The sequence below is a fragment of the Chroicocephalus ridibundus genome, chromosome 1 (assembly GCF_963924245.1).
Source record: "Chroicocephalus ridibundus chromosome 1, bChrRid1.1, whole genome shotgun sequence".
Lineage (NCBI taxonomy): Eukaryota > Metazoa > Chordata > Aves > Charadriiformes > Laridae > Chroicocephalus > Chroicocephalus ridibundus.
The window spans coordinates 35,227,670-35,248,791 of record NC_086284.1 but is presented as its reverse complement, the minus strand read 5'-3'; the positions used below and the strand labels follow the sequence as shown (position 1 = coordinate 35,248,791).

Below are 21,122 nucleotides of genomic sequence, written 5' to 3'. Positions count from 1 at the left end.
GTTATCATAGCTCTAGGCTCCTTATGAGTCACTGTCTCAATCAGAAGACTGATGTAGGTTTACCAGTAGCTTTAGAGATTTGTTTCTTGGTTTAGGTATTACTTTGCCATTTCATTTTGAATTCTGTCTAATCCCTGCATATCATCTTTAGTCATTTAAAAAAATACACTACCACAATTGAATTCTGAAATGTTGTGGGACAAGCTCCAGCAACACAGCAGGCCGTAACTCATTAGCTTTTTGTTTTCAAAGGCTCAAGTTAAAGTACTCACTTGATTTACAAGATGGGACATTCTGGGCTTTGTATCTGTCCACACCAAAACCAAACGACCATTTTGGCGCATTTCGCCAACAGATCTGGAACTCTTAAACATAGTAATTCACCACAGTAATAGCGGGTAAGAGTGGTAGATCCTTAGGAAGGCAAGAGTGACCAGTTAAGACACTCCACTGTACTTGGAAAAAGTATGCCTGAAGTAAAAGAAAAGCCACTGGCCCTAACAGCAGCTCCACTTCCTGCTGGCACCCAACATTAGGAGCAAACCAGCCTAGCCTACAAGGACCATACAAAGGGCTCCTGGTTAAGTAAAAGTGATTCTCTAGGAAAAGAGAGAAGGGAAAATAATGCAAAAGGAGGTCTTCGCACAGTCTGACAAGAAGAATTAGCAGCACGCAAACTTATCATTTAGTTAATCACTCTTACCATCCTTTTTCTTACCCCCTTTCATTGCTTCTGCTGTAAAGACTCAACAAGAGACATCCTCGTTTTCCTGAACCAAAGTATTTACCATTCATCATCACGAGTGATCAAGCAAAGAACAGCAGATGCTGAACCAAAGCGGAAAAATGGAAAAAGCACAGGACACAGTGCTAAAGCAGAAGAACTGTAAGACAACATTCCAGGCTTTGAAACAGGATATATGAGTTCAAGCAGCATAACCTAGCTCTGCAAGTGTTCGATTTCACCAACATTATTAGGAAAGGAGCAGAACAAAGTTTTGAAGCCTGTACTTAGGTATGTAAGCAGAGGATACAATGAAGCTACAATACAAACAGTTCACATCAAGAAAAGCAAATACACTAAGAAGTCTTAAAATGCAATTTGCAAGCTAACCTGGTAAATCTACAATTAACATCAACCAATTGCTTCTGTTACTTTTAATTCTGGAAGGTGCTGGCCTCGACACTTAAGAATCAATTAGAACAGTCACCTCCAAGAATATACGGCATCCCCACAACACTTGGTCATACTAGCCAGACTCTACAAAACCCACTCCATCTGACTGAAAGCTTCTCCACTAGCCATTCTTCCTATGGCAGCGGGCCTCTGGCCATAGGCCATCAAGAGGGAGAAGAGAGAAACTCTTCCATCCCTTCCCAAGAAACTATGCTGAAGGTAAGAAAAGCACGTATGTTTCTAGATGCCTTTCTTGTAGAAGGCTAAAGGTTCAGAGTCTCCATTGCAAACTGCTCCAAAATGCAAACCTCAATTCAGGATTTTCAAGCTCTCCACTTCACAGGGCTCTACTCGGCTTCCTGCTTCAGCAGCACTTTCTTCTATTACAGTTATCAATTACTTGATCAGATGAATTAACACAAGTATGTCCTTCAAGCCAAGTCAACAGCAGCCATCCTGGCATTTTAGGTGTTCATTGCCATGTTTCAAACACAATTTTTATTTATTTTTAGTTTTTAGAAAAGCCGGAACTGAAGAGAGAGTCTTAATTTTCGGGTCTCATGTCTGTGCAACCCTAATTCAACCCACTAACATCAATATACTTACAGAGAGAAAAAACTGTTTACTTCACTGCAGAAGACACTGCATTCAGACACTGCATTTCAAACCATTTCTTACCAGTTTGAGATTACAAACAACCTTTGTTTACCACTTAAGCACAATCTCACAGAAACTGGTCACATTCACTGACAGACACTATAATTAAATAGTATTCAGACATGGTTGCATCTTCTTTCATAAAGAAAAAAGCCTACTTTTCCCAGCAATTGTGTTTGGTACATTTCTTTTGTGGTCACTTTAGGCAGATTAGACTACCAGTGGTAGTTACTTCTTTTAACTCTTATTTCTGAAGCAAAATGTAGATCTTTCCAGCAACCTCATGATTTCTGAAAGGGCTTTGTTTCTAAATCTTGCCTCTTCATTAGAGGCAGACAACATAAATCAGTGGCTGAAAACATGAAACTGACGAGCAAAAATTAAAACATCCAGTGTTCACTCGTCATGCTCTAAGTATTTTGCACAGAGACAAATAATAACTTCGTTATAAATTTATACCTTAGAGTATGTATTTAATATGTAAAATGCTACAGAAGATACTCATTTCATACTATATGATTTTTCATATTAAAATTATATTTTTAAGAATGGTGCCCAAGAAAGTTGAAGTGTTTCGTAGAAAAGGCATTGTTTGAGAAGTTCTAGCATATGATTTATAGAAGGTCTCCAAATATATATTGCAATTTACTACAGAAAACTAAAACTTACATTTGAACATTTCTGAACACAGACCTCACAGTGCCAAGTTGCCTATGCCAAACTGTGCAAAGCTACACGGCAATATCATTTGATGAATGCAATCTGCATGACTGTTCTAGTGATCCCAGTAACAAAACCATGGGAAGATTTGTCTGCATACACAAAGGCTACAGACTTAATCCACAAGCTATCAACTTTCCCCTTAAATCACATACGGCACATCTAGTGCCTATCAAAGTACCTGTGTTCCAGAGCTATCTGACAGCAACTTTTAGAAAGCAATTCTAAAGAATACCTATAAATTCACTGAATTATAGGATTTTTAAAAGTCAAAGTAGAAGAAAGAAATAAAAGGCATTTGGGATTTTGCATTACCGCATGGATCTTACATTGATCTGACTTGACTTTCCATCTAATATAATACGCAAACTCCATCATTTACAAAAAGTTATCCCAATGTTTTGGTTTTTTTTTTCTTGTTGTTGAAATATAAAAATGAATAAAACATTTTAGATATTTGTAAAGTGTACATGTTCCTGAAACATTAAGAATGGTTTAGTCTATTATGTTCAGAGGTTGGGTAGGAAGGAACTCCTTTTAAAAATAACACTTTATAAAGCAAGCTTCTTTAAACATCTGTCCAATTAAAAAGTATAAGAGGGAGGGTTGCATGGCTTTCTTAAACACTTTTTCGGTCATTAAATACCAAGACAATCTTCTATTTGAGAATATTTATGAACACTTAATTTCCAATGTCCTTTACAGAATTCTTTGGAGGATTGTTTGTGATGCCTTCAGAGAAAACACTTTAATCCAATAGCTTCACAGGCACTAAAAAAGTATGTTCCAAATAGGGTACATCTTTACAGAATATACAAATTACCATCCTGCTTTGCTGGACTGTTTTTTTCATAAACTGATAAAAATAATTAAGATTTTGCCTGCATTACCGTCTTATAATCAGTTCAGAAGTTATACAGACATCAGACAGTAAGTCCTTCAGGATCATCTTTTCTGCTTTTTGTTATAAAGCAGCCAGCAACGCAGAGCCCCAGTTCACAACTAGGCCTTTTAGCTACTACCCCATAAATAAGAGGCTGTATTGCCAACAACTGCCTATACTTGGCTCTAACACACGCATACCTGATACTGTTTCAAAAACTAAAATCCCTTTCCCCACTAGAAAAAGAAAGTCAAAACCACTGTCATAAACATTTCACACCTTCTTTCCTCCCTCCTCTCTCTCCAATCAAATACGTGCTCGGGAACTCCTCTCTTTCACAGGCAATTACGGAATTGGAAAGAGCCTCACAAACTTGGAAAGAAAAAAAAAAAAAAAGAACACGAAGGCACATGCACGTCCTGCACCATTCCGTGAACATTTATGAGTAACTTGCCATTTCACCCAATTTAGGATATTAGGCCTACTAAAGAAACACTTGGAAGTGCAATATCCTGATCCATTCTTAACATAATAACCTCATTCAATAGATTAAAGAGGTGCATTTATACCTTGAATTCATTTGAGTGCTACAGTAAATTATTTAACAAGTTCTTAAAATATGTAGTCATTAACTCATGGTTCCTTTTATTTTATTTTCACTTGTTCTTATTTTGTAAGAATGCAAGAAATGAAACCATAAGAACAGCAATTGCACCTTCTCTCACCAGCAGATTTGTTTAGGGTTTGGGTTTTAAAAAAAAATAATTAAGCTTTATATGTTCTCGTATACAGATATGCAGTATTCAGAATATTAGACCAAAGAATGAAAAAAAATAAATTAATCAAGATGTTTAGCAGACATTTCAAGTTAAGGCCAGGTCAAGATTTCCACTAAAAAGCTTATAACATAAACAAACCATAATACTGAATATAAACTAATTGTTACTACAAAATCTTTCCTTGCCGTATTTCAGAGATGTTCAGAGTTTGAGTACCCTGTACTGCAAATGACATCAAGGGACAATTACAATTAATACTGTGCACAACTTTCCACACACACACCAAATCATGAAAGATCCTGAGCTGTTCTGCTTCCCCTTACGTGCGTTTCTATAGGGCAGCACTGCTGCATGAACCCTCAAAAATCCCAGAGGAAATGAAAGCATTCCACTTCTGGCAAGCTCAACCTGGAAGTAAGAATTAAAATACTGTTTATAGTCCACAGACAGACTTCCTCAGAGAAATACGGAAACTTTTCAGATGGTAGAAAAACAGATTATAATACTTTGACAAATATACATTCATCCAGTAAAATTACCAAACTGAAAATAATCTCCCATGAAATCTATAGAAGTTGGGTTGTTTTTTTCCTATGCTTATCCCAACTCAGAGGTAATATATGCCAAACAAGTCAGTCACAATTCAGATTCCGCCTGAGAGGTTTTCCCTTGCTCTTCTTTAAAGATGATAAATATTTCAAAATTGCAGTCACAATAGAACTCAAAGCAATCATACATGAGTTACTGTGTCAATTTGTAATCACAATCTTAGTTACCAGCTATAACAGCACTAAATATTTAGAAACACAAATTTAGTATGGTTACATTTTGAATTCTTTGATTTCTACCTTTTCTTATATGTAAGTTATGACTGCCAGTCATCATCTCCCCCCCATCTATACACAACTGTGACAGAGTTGGGTGAAGTGAAGGTCAGAGGAAGCTTAAGAGGCATTTGAGTTTTCTCTCATCTTGACAGGGATTTCATTCCTCTACATTGCACAGAGAGTCCAAAGTTACTGGAAAAAACATTAGAGGGTATTTCTATATCACACATTTGTTAACAATAATTCAAAGGAAAATACCATTTCTAAACCAAGCATGAACAATTCACAACAGATACTAAGTTCAGAAACTTAACACTTTATGCAATTAGAAGGACTGCTGACCAGATACGTAAGCACTGAAGATTAACAGCCGGTTACCAATAACTAGGACTGTTACTGACCCACGAGGCAATGGATTACAAATAAAAGATCAACAATGTCTACCAAAAGATGGTGTAATTTACATTTGATTTGCACCTTCTTATCTTACAGGAATGAACCAAGTGTAATGCTGATGATACTGAAATAAGCACACACTAATAGCACTGCGTGCTGAAATCACCTTATCTGCATAATTCATCTTTAAGAGCTGGAGGACAGTATTAAAAAAAAAAACATTACTAAATGCAGTAAGACACTGAGACTATTGTTGAATGCGTATCCACATTTTCAGCAGCTTTCAGTACTGTCCCTAATACTTTGATACCGTTGCTTAAGCAACTGCCGGAGAAGTTCAAATCTTTACACAGAGGAAGAGGTCAGAGCCCTGAAAAGTTCCTGCTGGATAGCCATGCTAATTAAAAGAACCAAAAAAAACCCAATCCAAAAGACATACAAACAGAAGGTTGGACAAGTACTTAAGTCCCACACAAGCTCAAATAATTTGCTTGGCCAAGTGGTTTAGCACACTTAAGCAGTAGGTTATAAAACACCCTACAAACAACTTCCAGTTGCTATCACATCTATACCTTACTAGAAATACTGTCTACATTTTTTAACAGACTGTACACCCATCCATATCTTTCTGTTAGGCTTAAATTTACGGAAGATCTTCTGCTGCCTGTTAAAGCAATTTATAAAACCATACTCCTCCACTACACTCAAAAGAATGGGTTATTCAAAAGTATATAAACAGATGATCAAGATACCCAAGTTTTATTAAAATAAATACAAAGAACAGCTTTCTGAAAGTTTCCTTGAGAAAAAACAAACATCAGTGGTACCTGCATTTGTTCCTCTACAAGGATTACAGTCAGCTTCAAAAAAGCATTAAACTTCTAACCCTGAATGACAGAAAACCCTCAAACTGCTTTACCTTCCTACTCTATTATTCTAATGTACTTCCAAAATTCTGCACCCATTTCAGCTTGTATGCTACCTACAATCCCCAGGCAGAAAGGCTAATAATAAAGGGTAGTTTGTTTAGGTAGCAGTTCTCTGCTGAACAAAAAGTTCACTGACTCTCCCAGACCATCGCTTGCACTGCAAAAAGAAATATGACCTGGGACAAGAGCTTCAAGCTTGAATGCCTACAGTACTTAAATATATGTCCTCATTGTCAAAGGTACTCAATATATGAAGCTTCACCAACACTACATACTTCATGGAAGCAGTATAATAAACACTTAAACACAAAGGAAAAAAAAAAACATTTAAAAAACACGTGACAACAACGCATTGGCCTAAGTGCCCAAACACAGACATACCTACACGTGAATTTTTCATGCTTATCACAGTGGCGAAAGCTTGACCTCATATATACATATGTAGAAACACGTAAGATCCAAACATATTCCTACGTTTATACAGACCAGTTAAAATGTTTTTTAATAATTCATATAGCCCTTTTTTTTAAACTCACAGTAGTAATATTTAGGCTCAATGTACACTTTCTCTAATTTTAAATATTGTGATAAAAGACTAGTGAAAATCTGGAAAATTACTAACTGAATTTAAAAAAAAAGAAAATATTAAACCACCAACAGCATTGATACAACTTAGATGAAGTCAAGACCAGTAAGTGTACATTAAGATTGTGGAGTAGAAAAAAAAATATTCAGGAGTCATTTCAGAAGCACAAAAAATAATGCCAAAATAATTTAAAGAAAGTGTAATAACAAATTAATTGCTTGCTCAAAGAAAAAACGGTGAACAAATTTGCTGTGACTTTTCTACTGTATTAAAACAAGTGTTCAAGATTCTACTTTGCAAGTGTAAAAAAATTTCATGAAATTGAACAAGTTCAGTTCAATTCAGTTATTAAAGCACAAGGTTGTATCTGAAGTGTGATTATTACTCTAATTTCTGTATGGCACCACAGTCAGAAATCTCCATTTATTAGGTACTAGGCAAGTCATTTAGTCCATAAGGTAACCATCAATGATAAAATACCTGAATTATCACAGGCAATACTCTCTAGCATTTGCATGTATGGGGTCATTACAATCCCTGCCTGACAAACATTTATAACCTCGAAATCTCTCTCTCAGGAAAGTCTATCCAGCTTCAGTGGAAGATGGAGACTTTTTGCATATAACTGCAACCACAAACCAACTCCTGCTTCAAACACTGATAATGCATAATAGGTGTTTGGGGGCTTGCACAAAATGAGCTGATAAGGTTTTCTACACCACAACTGACTGTAGCACAATTATTGTCTTTGTTAGCAAATTCCAAAGACAGACCAAGAGTTAAAGTGTTGCAAGACATTAAGCCAGAAGGATGATCAGGTGCTCCAATGTGATACCATAATTACGCTGCACTTCCATCACACAATTGTAACTCTGTGAATGCTTTAGAACAGGCTAAAATAAATAAAGTGGTATCTCCAGTCACTCAAGAGCTCTTTCCATCTTAGCTTTAGGCTATGGTTTTTTGTATGATCACACTGAGTATAAACTAGTTCCTTATTTATGGTGATCATTACCATGAAATAATTTACTGAATAATCTTACCCTTAGTCCCTGCTTAGTATGCTGTTAAAGCATGCTTTTGCTTAATAGCACTGCCTTTGGTGGTCTAAATGCAGTAAGTGAAAGAAAGGTATAGGCCCACTTTTAAAAAAAAGTTTTCAGTCATTTGCTGAAGTATAATATGTATTACACACAGCGCATTTTAGTCTCATAAATTAATCAAGAACAGAAGAAGAACCAGTACACTAAATCAATGAGAACAAAGACACTCTATTCTTTTCTATTCTTGTTTATGTCTCACCTACACCAAAATGCAAACCCAGATCACACACTATTCCCAAAAAGGTCACAACAAGAATACGCTTGCTTTTATTACACTGATATTCAGGAGTGCATAGTTTCTTCTTCTAAAAGACTACACTAGCAACACTACTGTTTACAACTTGATCTACTTCCTAAGCTGTTAGGTCTGAAAAGGCTTATTTACTTTATTATCCTCTTAAAGCAAACAGCATTATTAAAGGGGTTTTTTTTGTAGCATAGGCATGCTACCCCTATGTCTTTTTACCTAAAGCAAGACACATTAACGTTTGGGGGGGTTGTTTGTTTTTGGTACTATTACTATTATTATTATTTTCCCCTCCCATACTCATAACTTTGCTAGCCTACCATTGACCATTACAGCCATTACTCTGTTGTGGTGTCATCTAGATCACAGTAAGTTGTAAAGGGTGAATGAAACACTTCACTACCAATACACAGTACGAGAAACGGATAATTCTAATTTCCAGATTAGCCTGTAATATAAAGAATGCAATTCCTGAGATGGTCACAAAGATTGCTTTTCAACACAAAATATTTTAAAACCTTTTGTTTGTTTGTTTTTATGTACCCACACATACATGATTTAGTTTTTATATACACTGATGATTTCCAAAGAGCAGCCAAAACTACAGTGCTAAGGAACATTTCCCGGACATGACATTATCAGTTGGAGAGGTAGTTTCTCAGCATCTCCAACAATCTGCCTTATCTTAAGTGCTAAATTACTGCTTTTACAACCCCCTGAAATATGTTGGTTCTTCCTGTCTTTAAAGACAATACAATACCAAGCACTGTAGCAATCCTTAGTTCAAAGCATATCATGGCATGCAGAAAACGCATCTATAAGATGCGTCCAAACAGGCATTGCCACCTACAGCTGGCCAGCAGACATACGAAGTGCAGACCCCAAATTCCTCATTGTTCTTTACTTAGAGCAGAGAGCTAACAAAGTCAATTCTGCTGACGGTAGGTATTTTATTTCATCAGATGAAGCGAGAAGCTGGACTTGTCAGCATGACACAACAGAAACCACATTTTCTTCGCCAAAGCACTCTCTTTTTACTCATGTGACTTGCCAATTAAATAGCCAAATTGAAACTATGAAGAGATTTTTTTTAAAAGTCAATCTCCTAGAACTCAAGTTATGCAATTTTCAAATTGGTGGCAAGACTCTCAAGCAAGTTTAAAGTCTGGAAAATGGAAAATAACAACACAGCCACTAAGATGTGACTAAAACAAAATACCACCATATATCTATGCTAAGCCACCATAAATCCTTTGTTGTGCAGTATCTTCTCCTTTTTTCATCAAACACACAGCAGCAAAACTTACAGCAAATAAGAGAGCCTATATAAACTCTAAACCAGCTTAGAAAATAAAAATAAGTATGCAAAATAATTACCACATCAAAAATAATGTTTAACCTAAACTTCCAGTTCTATCTCAGTATGTTCATTCACTACTGGTTACTAACATCTTCAACAAGTATTCAATTACATCTGTAAAAATCTCCTTTGAACCTGATGAGCCTTCCTACTACATACTTGCATACATGATGAAAATTCGTCCAATGTTCTGACTGCACGCTTGCTTTACAAGCTAGTACTAGTTACTACTACTAGAGATTCTCAAAGGCTGTTCACAAGTCTTTCAATTCTCACATTCAGTCTTCCAATTTCTCCACAGAATAACAAGCCAAAACATACATACTATACAGAAAACATTTCCTCGACTTTTTTTTCCCCCTTCTGTCCAGCTGAAAAAAGATCTTTTAATAAAAATTTCTCTTCAAGAAGAAAATTATGATAGTCAGATAATAAAGAATACTTAAGTCTCTATGTCAGTTTTATCTCTTTATCTTCACCTTTTCCTCCTTTCTCTTTTGCTTCATTTTTGGATGAAATGCAGAAACAGGTGAAAACAACTTGCATCAGACTAAAGAATGAAAGCAACTCTAGAGGAAAACGTTGTCAAGGACAGGGAGACAGTTATTAGTTCTCTTATCCTTCATTCACAAAATCTGCTTTTAAGTAATGGTAAACAACTTTTCAGATTAAGCTATTTTTAAATTCACTTACAGCAGCCTCTATAAATGCTGTAAAATACGTTGATTTTTTAAGTTTTCACTTTACAAGTAATTTAAGAATTATACAAGTCTGTACAAAATCTTATTGCAAGCACCTATAGCACAATAAAGCATTGTCTAGGAAGATGTAAAACTGATTTTGCAACACTAAGTATAAATACACAAAAGAATTCACTCACATATAAACAAGTATTTTTCCATACTTAAGTTTCAAAAGTATAAAAGAAATCCTCTTCTATAGTTCTAGAGATTAAATACTAAGCTCAAAAGACCACGTCTAAAATTGACCGGATTTAATAACTGAGCTGAATAAATTGAGGTAACTTCTGCAAATCCAAGAAACTATATGAGAATCATGCACTAAAACGAGTCCATACCATGATTCAAGCTAAGAAAAAAAAATACTTAACATCCAAACAACTGGCCTGCATTTTTGTAGATTGAAATATTAGAAGAGATGATGAATCTACCAACATACAAGCATCTATGGCATACTCAACAGGCTGAAGAAAGACTAATCAGAAGAACCAGGCGTAGGGTGGGGGGGTTTTGTTTGGTTGGTTTGTTTTTTAATACAAAAACTATAGCAGTATTATTTGTATCCTCTCATTAACAAATAAAGTCTGCAAAATAGTTTTCCATATAGCATTCTGCTAAGCAGCTCATTTTTAGTATCTCTTATTTCAACTCATAGTGAAGATGAAAAAAAAATCATTCATACTGGGGAAATAAAAATTCAGTTTTCAAAGCACATACACTTCATGCTGTCTATATTTAAAAGGCCATGCGCTGATAACAGGCATAGAAAGAGCTGCAAAAGTTGTTCTAAAAACTGAGCAGGGCTAAAGACTTAAAGATACTGGCGTGTCTTTAAATGCAATTATATACAGGTTTAACGAAAGCTGGGAGTTAATCTAAACAAGGTATTACGTGGGTCAGATGTTTTTTCAAAGGCACGCTAAATGGAATTTTACAGCTTCTTCACTGGCCCAATTATGTCACCGCTTACTTCTTTCTCCTACCTTTTCCCTTGTCAGGTTTAGAATCACTTGGGATGTATCGATATAAATCGTCAGTGATATGTATGTGCATGTGTACATGGGAAAGTGAAATGGGGAGTTTATACACATATATTTACAGTGTACCTGCTTCTTAAATGTTTATATACTTCTACAATACACTACCCTTTGCCTCCTGTAAAAGAGGGAATAGTCTAACAAGCAGGCAAAAAACTCTCAAGAGAACTCTAACTAGAGACAGTTGATGGCCAGAGAAGCGAGAAGCCAAGCAGAGTAACAGCGTATCTTGCACTACCTTTAGTAAGTGATGAGGTCTAAGCTCCAGACCAAAAGAAATTCCAGTCAAGATGACAACACAAATAATACCTTGCCCTGAGATCCCCTGGAAGCGGAAGCAGAAGCAATCTCACTAAGGTTTTAATGTTACAGGCAGATATACAAGGAGAAGTGCTGCTGTAAATTATCTAATTGTACAAAAAAGTGACCTAACCATGCAAAAAAACCCACAATTATTTTTGGTCTCCATTTAATAGAGTCGTATCCTGCTCTGCAAAGAATCTAAATGATTTTCCAACTGCAGCTAAACAAAAGTGTAGCCTACCTGGAGATGACAGATTGAACAAAGACGCAACGTGCGTGGGAGAAGAAAGGATATGATCTTTGGCTAGCCAAATAACAGAGGAAGAAGGTATTTCTGGCTATTGTTACCCTGAGGGATTTAAACACTCTGGAAAAACTACCAATCATGACAAACAGCTAACATATGCTCTTAAAATCAGGGTACAGTCACGTGCTAGATGTCATTTTCCAAAACACGTAGTATCAATGAGTTTATGATTCTCTTACTCAGGCAGGATCCCCTGAAAGCTTAGGGCGTTTTTTTGGTCAGTTAAAAAAAAAAAAAAAAAAACAAAACAAAACCCAAACACCACAAAAAAACCTCACCACCAACCCTCACCACAAAACACGATGAGACCCATGAAGAGAAGGATCAGTGTCCTGGTTTAGAAAGATTGAAGGAAGGAAAAACAAAACACGTTTCCGAGAAAAGTGACTGCTAGTAACATAATGGTGACACTGTGGGCTTTAACACCTCAGCCTGTCTTCTACCACCTTCATGTATTTATTGACTAAAAAACATAATCAGAATGAAACTGTGTTGGAACTTGTCTTCTAGCACTCCTGGAAGACAAGCTGCTACTCATTATAGCTCTCTGGCATCTTAGAAAGATGTGATGAAAGCCACTAAGGCAGTCAACACCTTATGATCAACATAATCAGAGACTGCTGATAGAGTTAGTATTTTCAATATTAAGAAAAGAATCCAGCCTCTCCCAGCAATCCTTTTTTTTTTTTAATAAAGTTTGGGCACTGATATTACTCCTAATTTAAGTTATGGTACCAAGAAGATATTTAAGAAGTATTTCATCTCCTATTGCTACAGCATTTTTCCCACCTTGTAAGTGTTTAGTGCTTTGTGTTGTTTCCTCACCTGAGCCTCAGTTTTTCTTTTCTAGTGTTCTTTTCTGTCCTCTCCCACATTCTCAAGGCAGGTTATTTATCTTAAAGTTACTTCTCCCATTAATGTAGCATATCCTTAGACAAGAAGTTCTTTGGGAAAACCACCACAGTCTTCCTGTCCATTTGTAAAGATGTATCATAATGGGTCATCAATACACTGAGGAATTTCCACGCATAATTAATATCCAACAATTGCACTTTAAAACTGCTGTTGGGATCACTTCAGCCTGCACATGCAAGGGCCTTTCACAACCAACACAGCTTCTCCTCACATACTGGCAAATAAATGAGAATATTCACATCCACATGGTCATTTGTTTGAAAAGGTGAAGGTGGGAGAACATGTGCAGTTTATTCCTCTGAGTGCACAGAACTGGTGCACCAGACTCAAAGGCTCACCACCCCTCCGCAGGCCTGAGCAGCTCTCACAATGGATTAATGCTTTGAAGCAAAACCACCAAGACCAGAAGTGCCCCAAGTTCAATTTAAAGAGCCACAACGGTGTTGCTGAACCTCCCTTTTCCCACCGAACTCATTTGCCTAACGCATCTCTTGGCTGTCAGAGAGCAAGCTTCTCCATACACCACAGAATCGCAACTGGTTCAACCTGAGTAAAGTCAGTACTTGAAAAAGAGAAGCTGAGGCAGGATGAAGTCTAGGCTTGCGAAAAAAAAAATCTACCTAAGAATAAATATTAATTATTTCAGTGTAATAAATAATCTAAACTACAATCACCACTAGTATACCCACATTCCACAGTATTCTTTTGTCTTCCTCTATACAATGGGAATATACACACTGTCACAGATTGTTAAAACACAGTTTACCCACGCAGTAGTTTCAGAGCATAATCAATACAACCCACCTCCTCAAGAGAAAAACAAGTATTTCAATATAATACCTACGTGCGCTGGGACCTGAGAAAACAATATTTCTAATTAGGCAAAAACATCACACCGCTTTGTTTCACAGAATGGCTGTTAACGAGACCTGCAAGTTAGTGCAAATCAAACTATCAGACAGTCTATCTTTTAATAAAGTTACCGCCAGTCTTACCTCTCATCCTCACCATCTACGAGAGGCGTTGTTAACGGCAGCACCTTCAGCGGAAAGAGGGACGCAGAGGATGGCATGTTGCTGCTACCGCCATCTGAAACGGCTGACGCTCCAACACCACTCTCACCACTGGCAGCTTGAGGTAAACCCACCAAGGAAGGTTCTGTAGGGCGCCTGCCATCTTCGATTTGGCTTACAATTGACTGAGCTAGTGATTGTGCGGGGAACTGGGCAGAGCTGAGCGGTATCTGCTGTGGCACACTCTGTGCCACTGGCATACCTATACTTGTTGATATCAAGGGAGGCTGACTAACACTTTGAGCCAAATTCCCATTCTGCACAGACGAAGCTTGTGCTATATTCTGTGGCTGTCCCAAACCTATAGAAGCAGAAGGTATGCCAGGAGGCACAGCTGAACCAGCTTGACTTGGTGCAGGAACAGTACTAGCAGAAGGTATAGGGCTAACCGCAGGCAGCTGCTGCCCAGTCATCCCTTGGACTACAGATTCCACTCCTTGTGCCTGCGGCTGTACAGGTAACAAGGTGTTTTGCTGAGCAATGACCATTTGCTGAGGAAGGCCCGAAGCGCCGGCCTGTAATCCCTGCTGCATTATTCCTGTCTGCACAGGCTGCACAACTTGTGAAGATGGAGGAGCAGCTGTTGACGGCATCACTGGAGGTGGAATTTGGTTTGCAGCAGATGGTGGTTGCACCACAGCGGCTACGCTTCCTTGCTGCCCAACGTTCAGCATTTGACCACTGGTACCTACACCTGGTATGGCTGCTGGAGCATGGGCAACAGGCTGAGACGGGGCAGCGGCTGGATGTGCTTGTACCGAAGGCTGCATGCTCTGTGCCTGGGCAACAGGAACTGGCTGCCCTGCTCCTACTCCTGTAGAGCTGGGCTGCATGGCAGGGGCTGGAGTCTGGAGGATCTGCTGATGTTGAATGTAGTCTGGCATAGCCCCCGTAACAGAGTTTTGGTTCACCGGCTTAACATGACCTGTGGCCATCTGCGTAGGAACTGTCTGTTGCTGCTGCTGTTGCCCATATTGCAACTGCTGCTGCTGCACAACTGGCAAAGTCTGCACGGGCTGCGCCGGCTGAGAATACGGTAGCTGCTGTTGAGCCATACTTTGAATGGCAGGCTGCTGGTGGCCCAGAGACGGGGATACACCTAGTATATTAACTGGGGCTGGCTGAACCCCAGTAACAGTGGTTAGACTGGCCTGTGCAGGAGGTTGGACCCCTGGCTTCTGCTGCGGATAGTTTACTTCTTGAGAATGCAGCTGGACTTGTGCAAGCTGTGATTGAGAAACACTCTGTGGTATACTAGATGCTGGAATTGCCGGAGGAGCAGCGCTGCTAAAATCCATCTGCTGCGGACCCACACCTTGAAACGCTTGCTGCTGTACCACAGTAGGTGCTCCCATTTCTCCGCTTCCCACACTTTCTGTATAGTGACTCAGTGTGCTTACATTGCTGCTAACAGAACTCCCACTGGTGCTCTCCCTTTCAGAAGTCACTTCAAGCGGGTTTTGTTTTATCGTCTCTACTGCTTTGTTTACGGCTACTCCTTCTGAAACTGCAACAGTGTTTTCTTTATCATAGAATTCAGTGCATGTCCATCTACCTTTTTTGAAAGGTTCAGAACTAGAATCTAATTTTACAACCCTAAACCTTGACGTGCCAGATGCAGGCTGCTGCTGGCTTGATCCCACTGCCATTCCTGCAGTTGGATTAGTAACATTGTTAATGACACTAGAGGAAGCACTCGTACCATTGCCAACACCACTCAAGATATTCACATTAACATTGCCGCTAGTTCCAGACAAAGCATTTACATTACCAGTACTCGTGATGTTGCTTAAATTTATAGTACCAAGCACGCTGCTTGCCACACTAGAACTACCGCCACCCATATTATTTAAGGTACTAGTTCCAGCAGCAGGACTTACACCTAAATTGCCAGGAGTACTCGTAGTGCGGATATTAGACACGACTGATGCCGGGGAACCAGTGGATGATGCAGCAGAAACTGGTGCAGTTGATATAACATTGTCAGAGCTTCCAGTTGTTGATAGTTTTCTAAATGAGGGACTGGGCGGTGGTCCTCCAGAAATCGGGGCACTGCCCACCCCAGGATGCGATGGATGATGGTGTCCATGATGGTGGTGGTGAAGATGGTGGTGGTGATGAACATGATGAGGGTGAACACTTCCATTGATCACAACACTCTGCTGTGGGTGATGAGGCAGAGGAGCATGCTGCTGAGGAAGATGAGGCTGGTTTGGAGAAACAGCCCCAGGAGTCTCTGCCTCTTGGAAGTTATTTAAAGTCTCTTCAGAGGAGCTCCTCTCAGGTTCTCCCAAGTCAGTGGCCCTGGATAAAGAAACATCCAAGATTTCTGAAGACGACAGGTCTTCAGTGTGGGACTCATCCAGGTCATCGTAGCTTTCTGTATCCTCAGCTATGCTGTTATTAGAGCTCATACTAGCTGATATTTGAGCGGGGGTCACACTGGTAATTTGGAAGCCACTTTTCTTTTTCATTTGGGCTCCAGTCTGCGCGAGAGGCTGTGGCTGGAGCTGAGACTGTGAGAGGAGGTTCAGGCTTTGTGGAGGAGGGGGTGTCGGCTGTGGACCCACCGATGAAGATGTTGCAGGAGACGGAGGCGGCGGCGGCTGGACCAGCAAAGGCGGCTGATAATCCTCGGCGGCGAGGGCAGCGCTCCCAACGCCGGTACCTGGTGCAGTGGGAGCAGTAACGCAGCTGCTGCCGCTGCTACTGCTGCTGCCCCTTCTAGGAAACATTGCCGGGTGCGCCATCTTCCTAGCACTAATGTCTGCGGCTGAGTCAGGCTGGTGCATTGTATCGGGTGTATTTTAAGAGTGCAATTCCCCCGGCATGGAGAGAGACAGACACATACACGCACACACAGTTAGCTTTGCGCTCACGGCAGGGCAGAGAGACACCGCGCACAACCGCCCCCCCCCCCGCTCCGGCTCCCGCAGAGCACGGGGCTGAGGCGCCTCGGCACCGCCGCTAACCACCACCACCCCCCTCCCCTCCTCCTCCTCCTCCCCTCCGAGACAGGGAGGGGGCGAGCACCGGTCCTCCGCCGCCTCTAGATTAGCGCCTCTGAATGTGACACTTTCAATCCTCCGCCATTCACTTTCTTCCTCCCTTTTTTTCCCCCCACCCCCACCCACCCCCTTTGGATTTCCACCACCCTCCTCCTCGGCCGCCCCCCCCTCCAACCACCACCACGACTGCGCCTCTCCCCGGAGGAAATGCCCGCGGTAGCCGGCCGGCCCCAGGGGCGAGCCCCTTCCTCCCCGCGGCTCGCCGGCAAGAACCGCCCTCCCCAGGGCGGCCGCCCGCCGCCGCCGCTACCGGGCCGCCGCCTCCTCGCCGGGGCGAGGGCAGCTCGGCAGGGCCCTCAGGGCAGCCCGGCCGGGCGGCCGGCGCCCCTCGCCATCGCCGCTGTAGTAGTAGGAGGAGGAGAGCGCAGATACGTACAGGACTGGCGCACAGCAGGGCGGCAGCGGCAGGCTGAGCCGGGCAGGGACATCCCCGTCAGTGGCAGCCATGGAGCTGAATCATTTTGGGTATGAAAGAGACGGAATAAGGAGGGAAGAAAAGCAGCAGCAGCCCGACAAGAGAGTCCATAAAAAGGAGGGAGGGAGGGGAGGGAGAAAGGGGGAGCCAGCCGGGCAGCCTCTCTCTCCTCCCTCTGTGTCTGGCTGTCTCTGGAGGAGGCTCCGCTCGCTCTTCCTTCCCCCTCCGCCTCCTCCCCCTTTATAACAGGCGGCACCCGCTCTTCCTCCGCAGAACCGCGCCTGGGATCAGTCTTCCTCCTCCCGCCGCCTGCCCCGTCCTTTCTTCCCTCAGGGTCTCTCCCGGCTTCCCTGCCGCCGCCGCCGCGGGTCTCTCCCCCCGCCCGGCCCCGTCTCCTCACGGAGCGCTGGAGGAGGGCGCTGCGCCGGGCTGCAGGGGGGAGGAGAGGAAAGAGAGGGAGGGGGGAAAGCTCGCCAAAGGGGAGGGCAGGCGAGAGACAACGTAAGATGGCGGCCACCGCCGCGCATGCGCGCCCGCCCGGCAGACATAAAGCCCGTCTGGTCCCAGCCGGCGGAAATCGGCTCGGCTCGCGTGGCGGAAATTGCCGAGCGGTGCCGAGCCCGTGGAGGGGGAAGGGCAGGGCGGGGGCTGTCCCTTCATGGCGGCCCTCCGGGCTGGGGAGGGGGTAAAGCTAGGTCTATGGCGGGCGGGCAGACATCCCCCCTCCCCTCTCCGGCCGCCTCGTCCCCTCAGGTGCCCCTCTCCGCCTCTTCCCCCGGCCCGCAGCATGACTGTGCCTCACATGACCCGCCGCCTCCCTCCCCCTCTCCTCGGCTCCGTTGCGGATTTATTCAAGTTATTCATCCCCCTTCTCCTTCCTCCCCTCCCTCGGTCCAGAATATTCCTGCCCATTCCTTCCCCCCTCCTCCTGCGCATGGGGGAAGCGGAGGATCGGGGGCCGCCTTCCCCTTTGTGCCCACCCTCCCCCGGGCGGGGGTCGCCATGGGTGACTCCCCTCGCCCCCGAAATGGCGGCTGCGCCCGGGGGCTCTGCCCGCTCGGTCGGTTGGGGCGGGAGGACGGTGTCAGCGGGAGGTGACTGAAGGCCCCCGGGTGCTGCCACCCGGGCGGGTGGAGGTCGAGCCCGGTGCCGGCAGACGGTGTGGGGGCCGGCGGGGGGACACGGAGGCCGCCGGTGCTGAGGGGGAACGAGGCCCAGAGGCGGCCAGGGCAGGTGAAATCGTTCATCCGCATTCACAAGCGACATGGGTGTGAGTGTGGAGGAGCATCTGGTGAGAGCTCGAGAGGAAATGCCAAAGGTATTTTTAAGTCACTAAACGGAACTGAGGTGTAAATCCACCAACCTTCCCTTGGTGACTGCGTGGCTCTCCTCAGCGCCGAGTGGAGAAGCTCGACGCGCCCATCATGGCTGGATTCCTCCAGCGCTTCCCCCATCCCAAACTGAGCTTCTCTTTATCGTGGAGCCACAACCATCTGACCTGTGAAGATGCTCAATGCACACATATCCGCCGGGAGATTCCCCTTAACGTCCTTGGGGCTGTTAGTGTACACGGAGCTGTGAGTGCCCAGCACGTAGGCAGGTATCTCATGGCCATCGGCAGATAAATTTTGGCATCCCGCTTTCCGACGGAGAAGGGGATGGGATCACACCCTCTCCCCGTTTCTCCAGCAGCCCAGTGGTGGGGTGTGCACCCATACCTGGAGAGCTGCTGCTGATGCCCCATCCCTGGAAGTGTTCAAGGCCAGGCTGGATGGGGCTTTGAGCAGCCTGGTCTAGTGGAAGGTGTCCCTGCCCATGGCAGGGGGGTTGGAACTAGGTGATCTTTAAGGTCCTTTCCAACCCGAACCATTCTGTGTTTCCCATCTGCTGTCAGCACATCCTTGTCTCCAAACACAGGCGCCCGTGAGCTGGTATAGGTGTCTCAAGACGCTGCTTTGAAATTGGTCCAGTTTGCATGGAATAATAAAATGTTCAGAGGACTTGACTGGCTTAGGCTAATTCTGTAACCTGACTATGAAACCCGTTGGTTAGGACAGTCAGCGGGGCACGGGGGAAAAAACAGGGCTTGGCGTTTGCTGCAGTGAATATTTAAGCACACGAAGAGTAGTAGAGCTTTAATAGCAGAGAAGTTGTGAGAGTCCGAGGTGTTATATCATATAGCTGAGTCATTAGAGAGTTCTTGTGGGAGATGTAAATGTTAGTTCCTTCAGGCAGAGAGGAGATTTGAGTCTCTCATGTTCGGTGCATGGTGTTTAATCACTGAGGTACTAAAAAAGCTGTTTTTCTAGCTCCATTTTGTGAAAAGGGTGAGGATTCAAGGTCACACACACAGCGGGAGCTTTTACAGCCTGTTCCTGAATTTCACCCTTCCATCTTGCCTCTCCCTGTTAACCTAGCTTATCTAGCTGTCATTCAGTGTGGGGACAGGGGTGGCTTTGAGAAAATCCTGCCTTTTGCAGCCTAATTCCTTTTATGTCTGGAATGCAGACATTCAGCTCAGGTCTCCAGGTACCTGAAAGGTAGACTTGCAACCTTTGTGCCTTCCGTGGCTCTAGGACACTGCCTGTATACAGACAGTGCCGAACCCTACAAAGTGATTGACGTGCAATTAAATAAGATTCTGCCTTTTCTGAGAGCAAGATGGTATTATTCTTTAAAATTGATAATCAGAACAGCTTGAAGACCATACTACCAGAACGTGAGCTCCCTATGGAAAGGAGCCTTCATGTAGCCCTCACAGACTTCAGGAAAGCGTCACAAAGGTGCCCACAATCTGTCTACGTCTTGATGCAACTCTGAAGCCTTATATGTGTCTTTAATGAGATACTCACATGTGTAAACATTTTTGAGATGAGAGCCCGAGGTTGCAAGCCAACTTCCATTATAAATTCCTGTTCTGTCTGCTTATAACTTTCCCAGAACAATTTCCTTGAGGAATTAAGTCTTCTATGATTAGTCCCAGCTCAAAGATGATTTTTTGAATGTTTGAACAAAGTCCAACTACTTTTAAGGCACATAGGCTATGAATACAGATGAATCTTTCTGAACCTTAAAAAAATGTGCAAAAGTCACTCAAAAAGGATTGAGCTATAAAGTTTGTGTGTACCCAATAGACATTAACAAGCCTAAAGAAGTAAAACAGTAGTATTTTGTAATTGGTTAAATGTTTGGTTTTGCACATGCTAACTTAATAACTTAAACTCATTTTGAAAAGTCAGTAGTCTTTGGGGCTATAAACTTCTCAGTACAACATGCAAAACAGGTCTTTAAATCTACTCCACATCATTCTCTTCTTATACAAGAAAAACCGAAGAAAGAAGTGAAATTTAGATAACAGTGTTAACTTATGTGCATAATGTGGTCACTGGTCAGTTAACAATTCAAATGATGGTCTAGACTAGACAAAGCACATCTGAAGTAGCATGTTTGGAATTAATTTTGTAATGCGGTTAGTAAATATGAATGTCATGCTACACATTTTTTTCTTTGCTTACCCATTTTCATTATGTATATGCTTACACTCCTTTCATTTTTTGTAAGACTTAATCTAAGCATGAAAATGGGATTCTCAAATTAAAG

General features: G+C 42.4%; 1 protein-coding gene across 9 annotated transcripts in view; it reads right to left on the bottom strand.

The window, feature by feature from the left end:
* TSC22D1 (TSC22 domain family member 1) overlaps positions 1-17,992 on the bottom strand; it is a 96,281-nt gene extending 78,289 nt beyond the window's left edge. For 7 of the 9 annotated variants that reach the window (XR_010071064.1, XR_010071066.1, XR_010071065.1 and 4 more), the window contains exon 1: positions 13,962-16,822. Coding sequence is in view for 2 of the 9 variants with exons in the window: in XM_063334789.1 (XP_063190859.1) it covers positions 13,962-16,831 (2,870 nt within the window). In the remaining 7 variants the exon portion in view is untranslated. Of the gene's footprint in view, positions 1-13,961; positions 16,832-17,483 lie in introns of those variants that run through there. The other 2 variants (XM_063334798.1, XM_063334789.1) reach the window with 2 other exon arrangements.
* Positions 17,993-21,122: the final 3,130 nt, after the last annotated feature.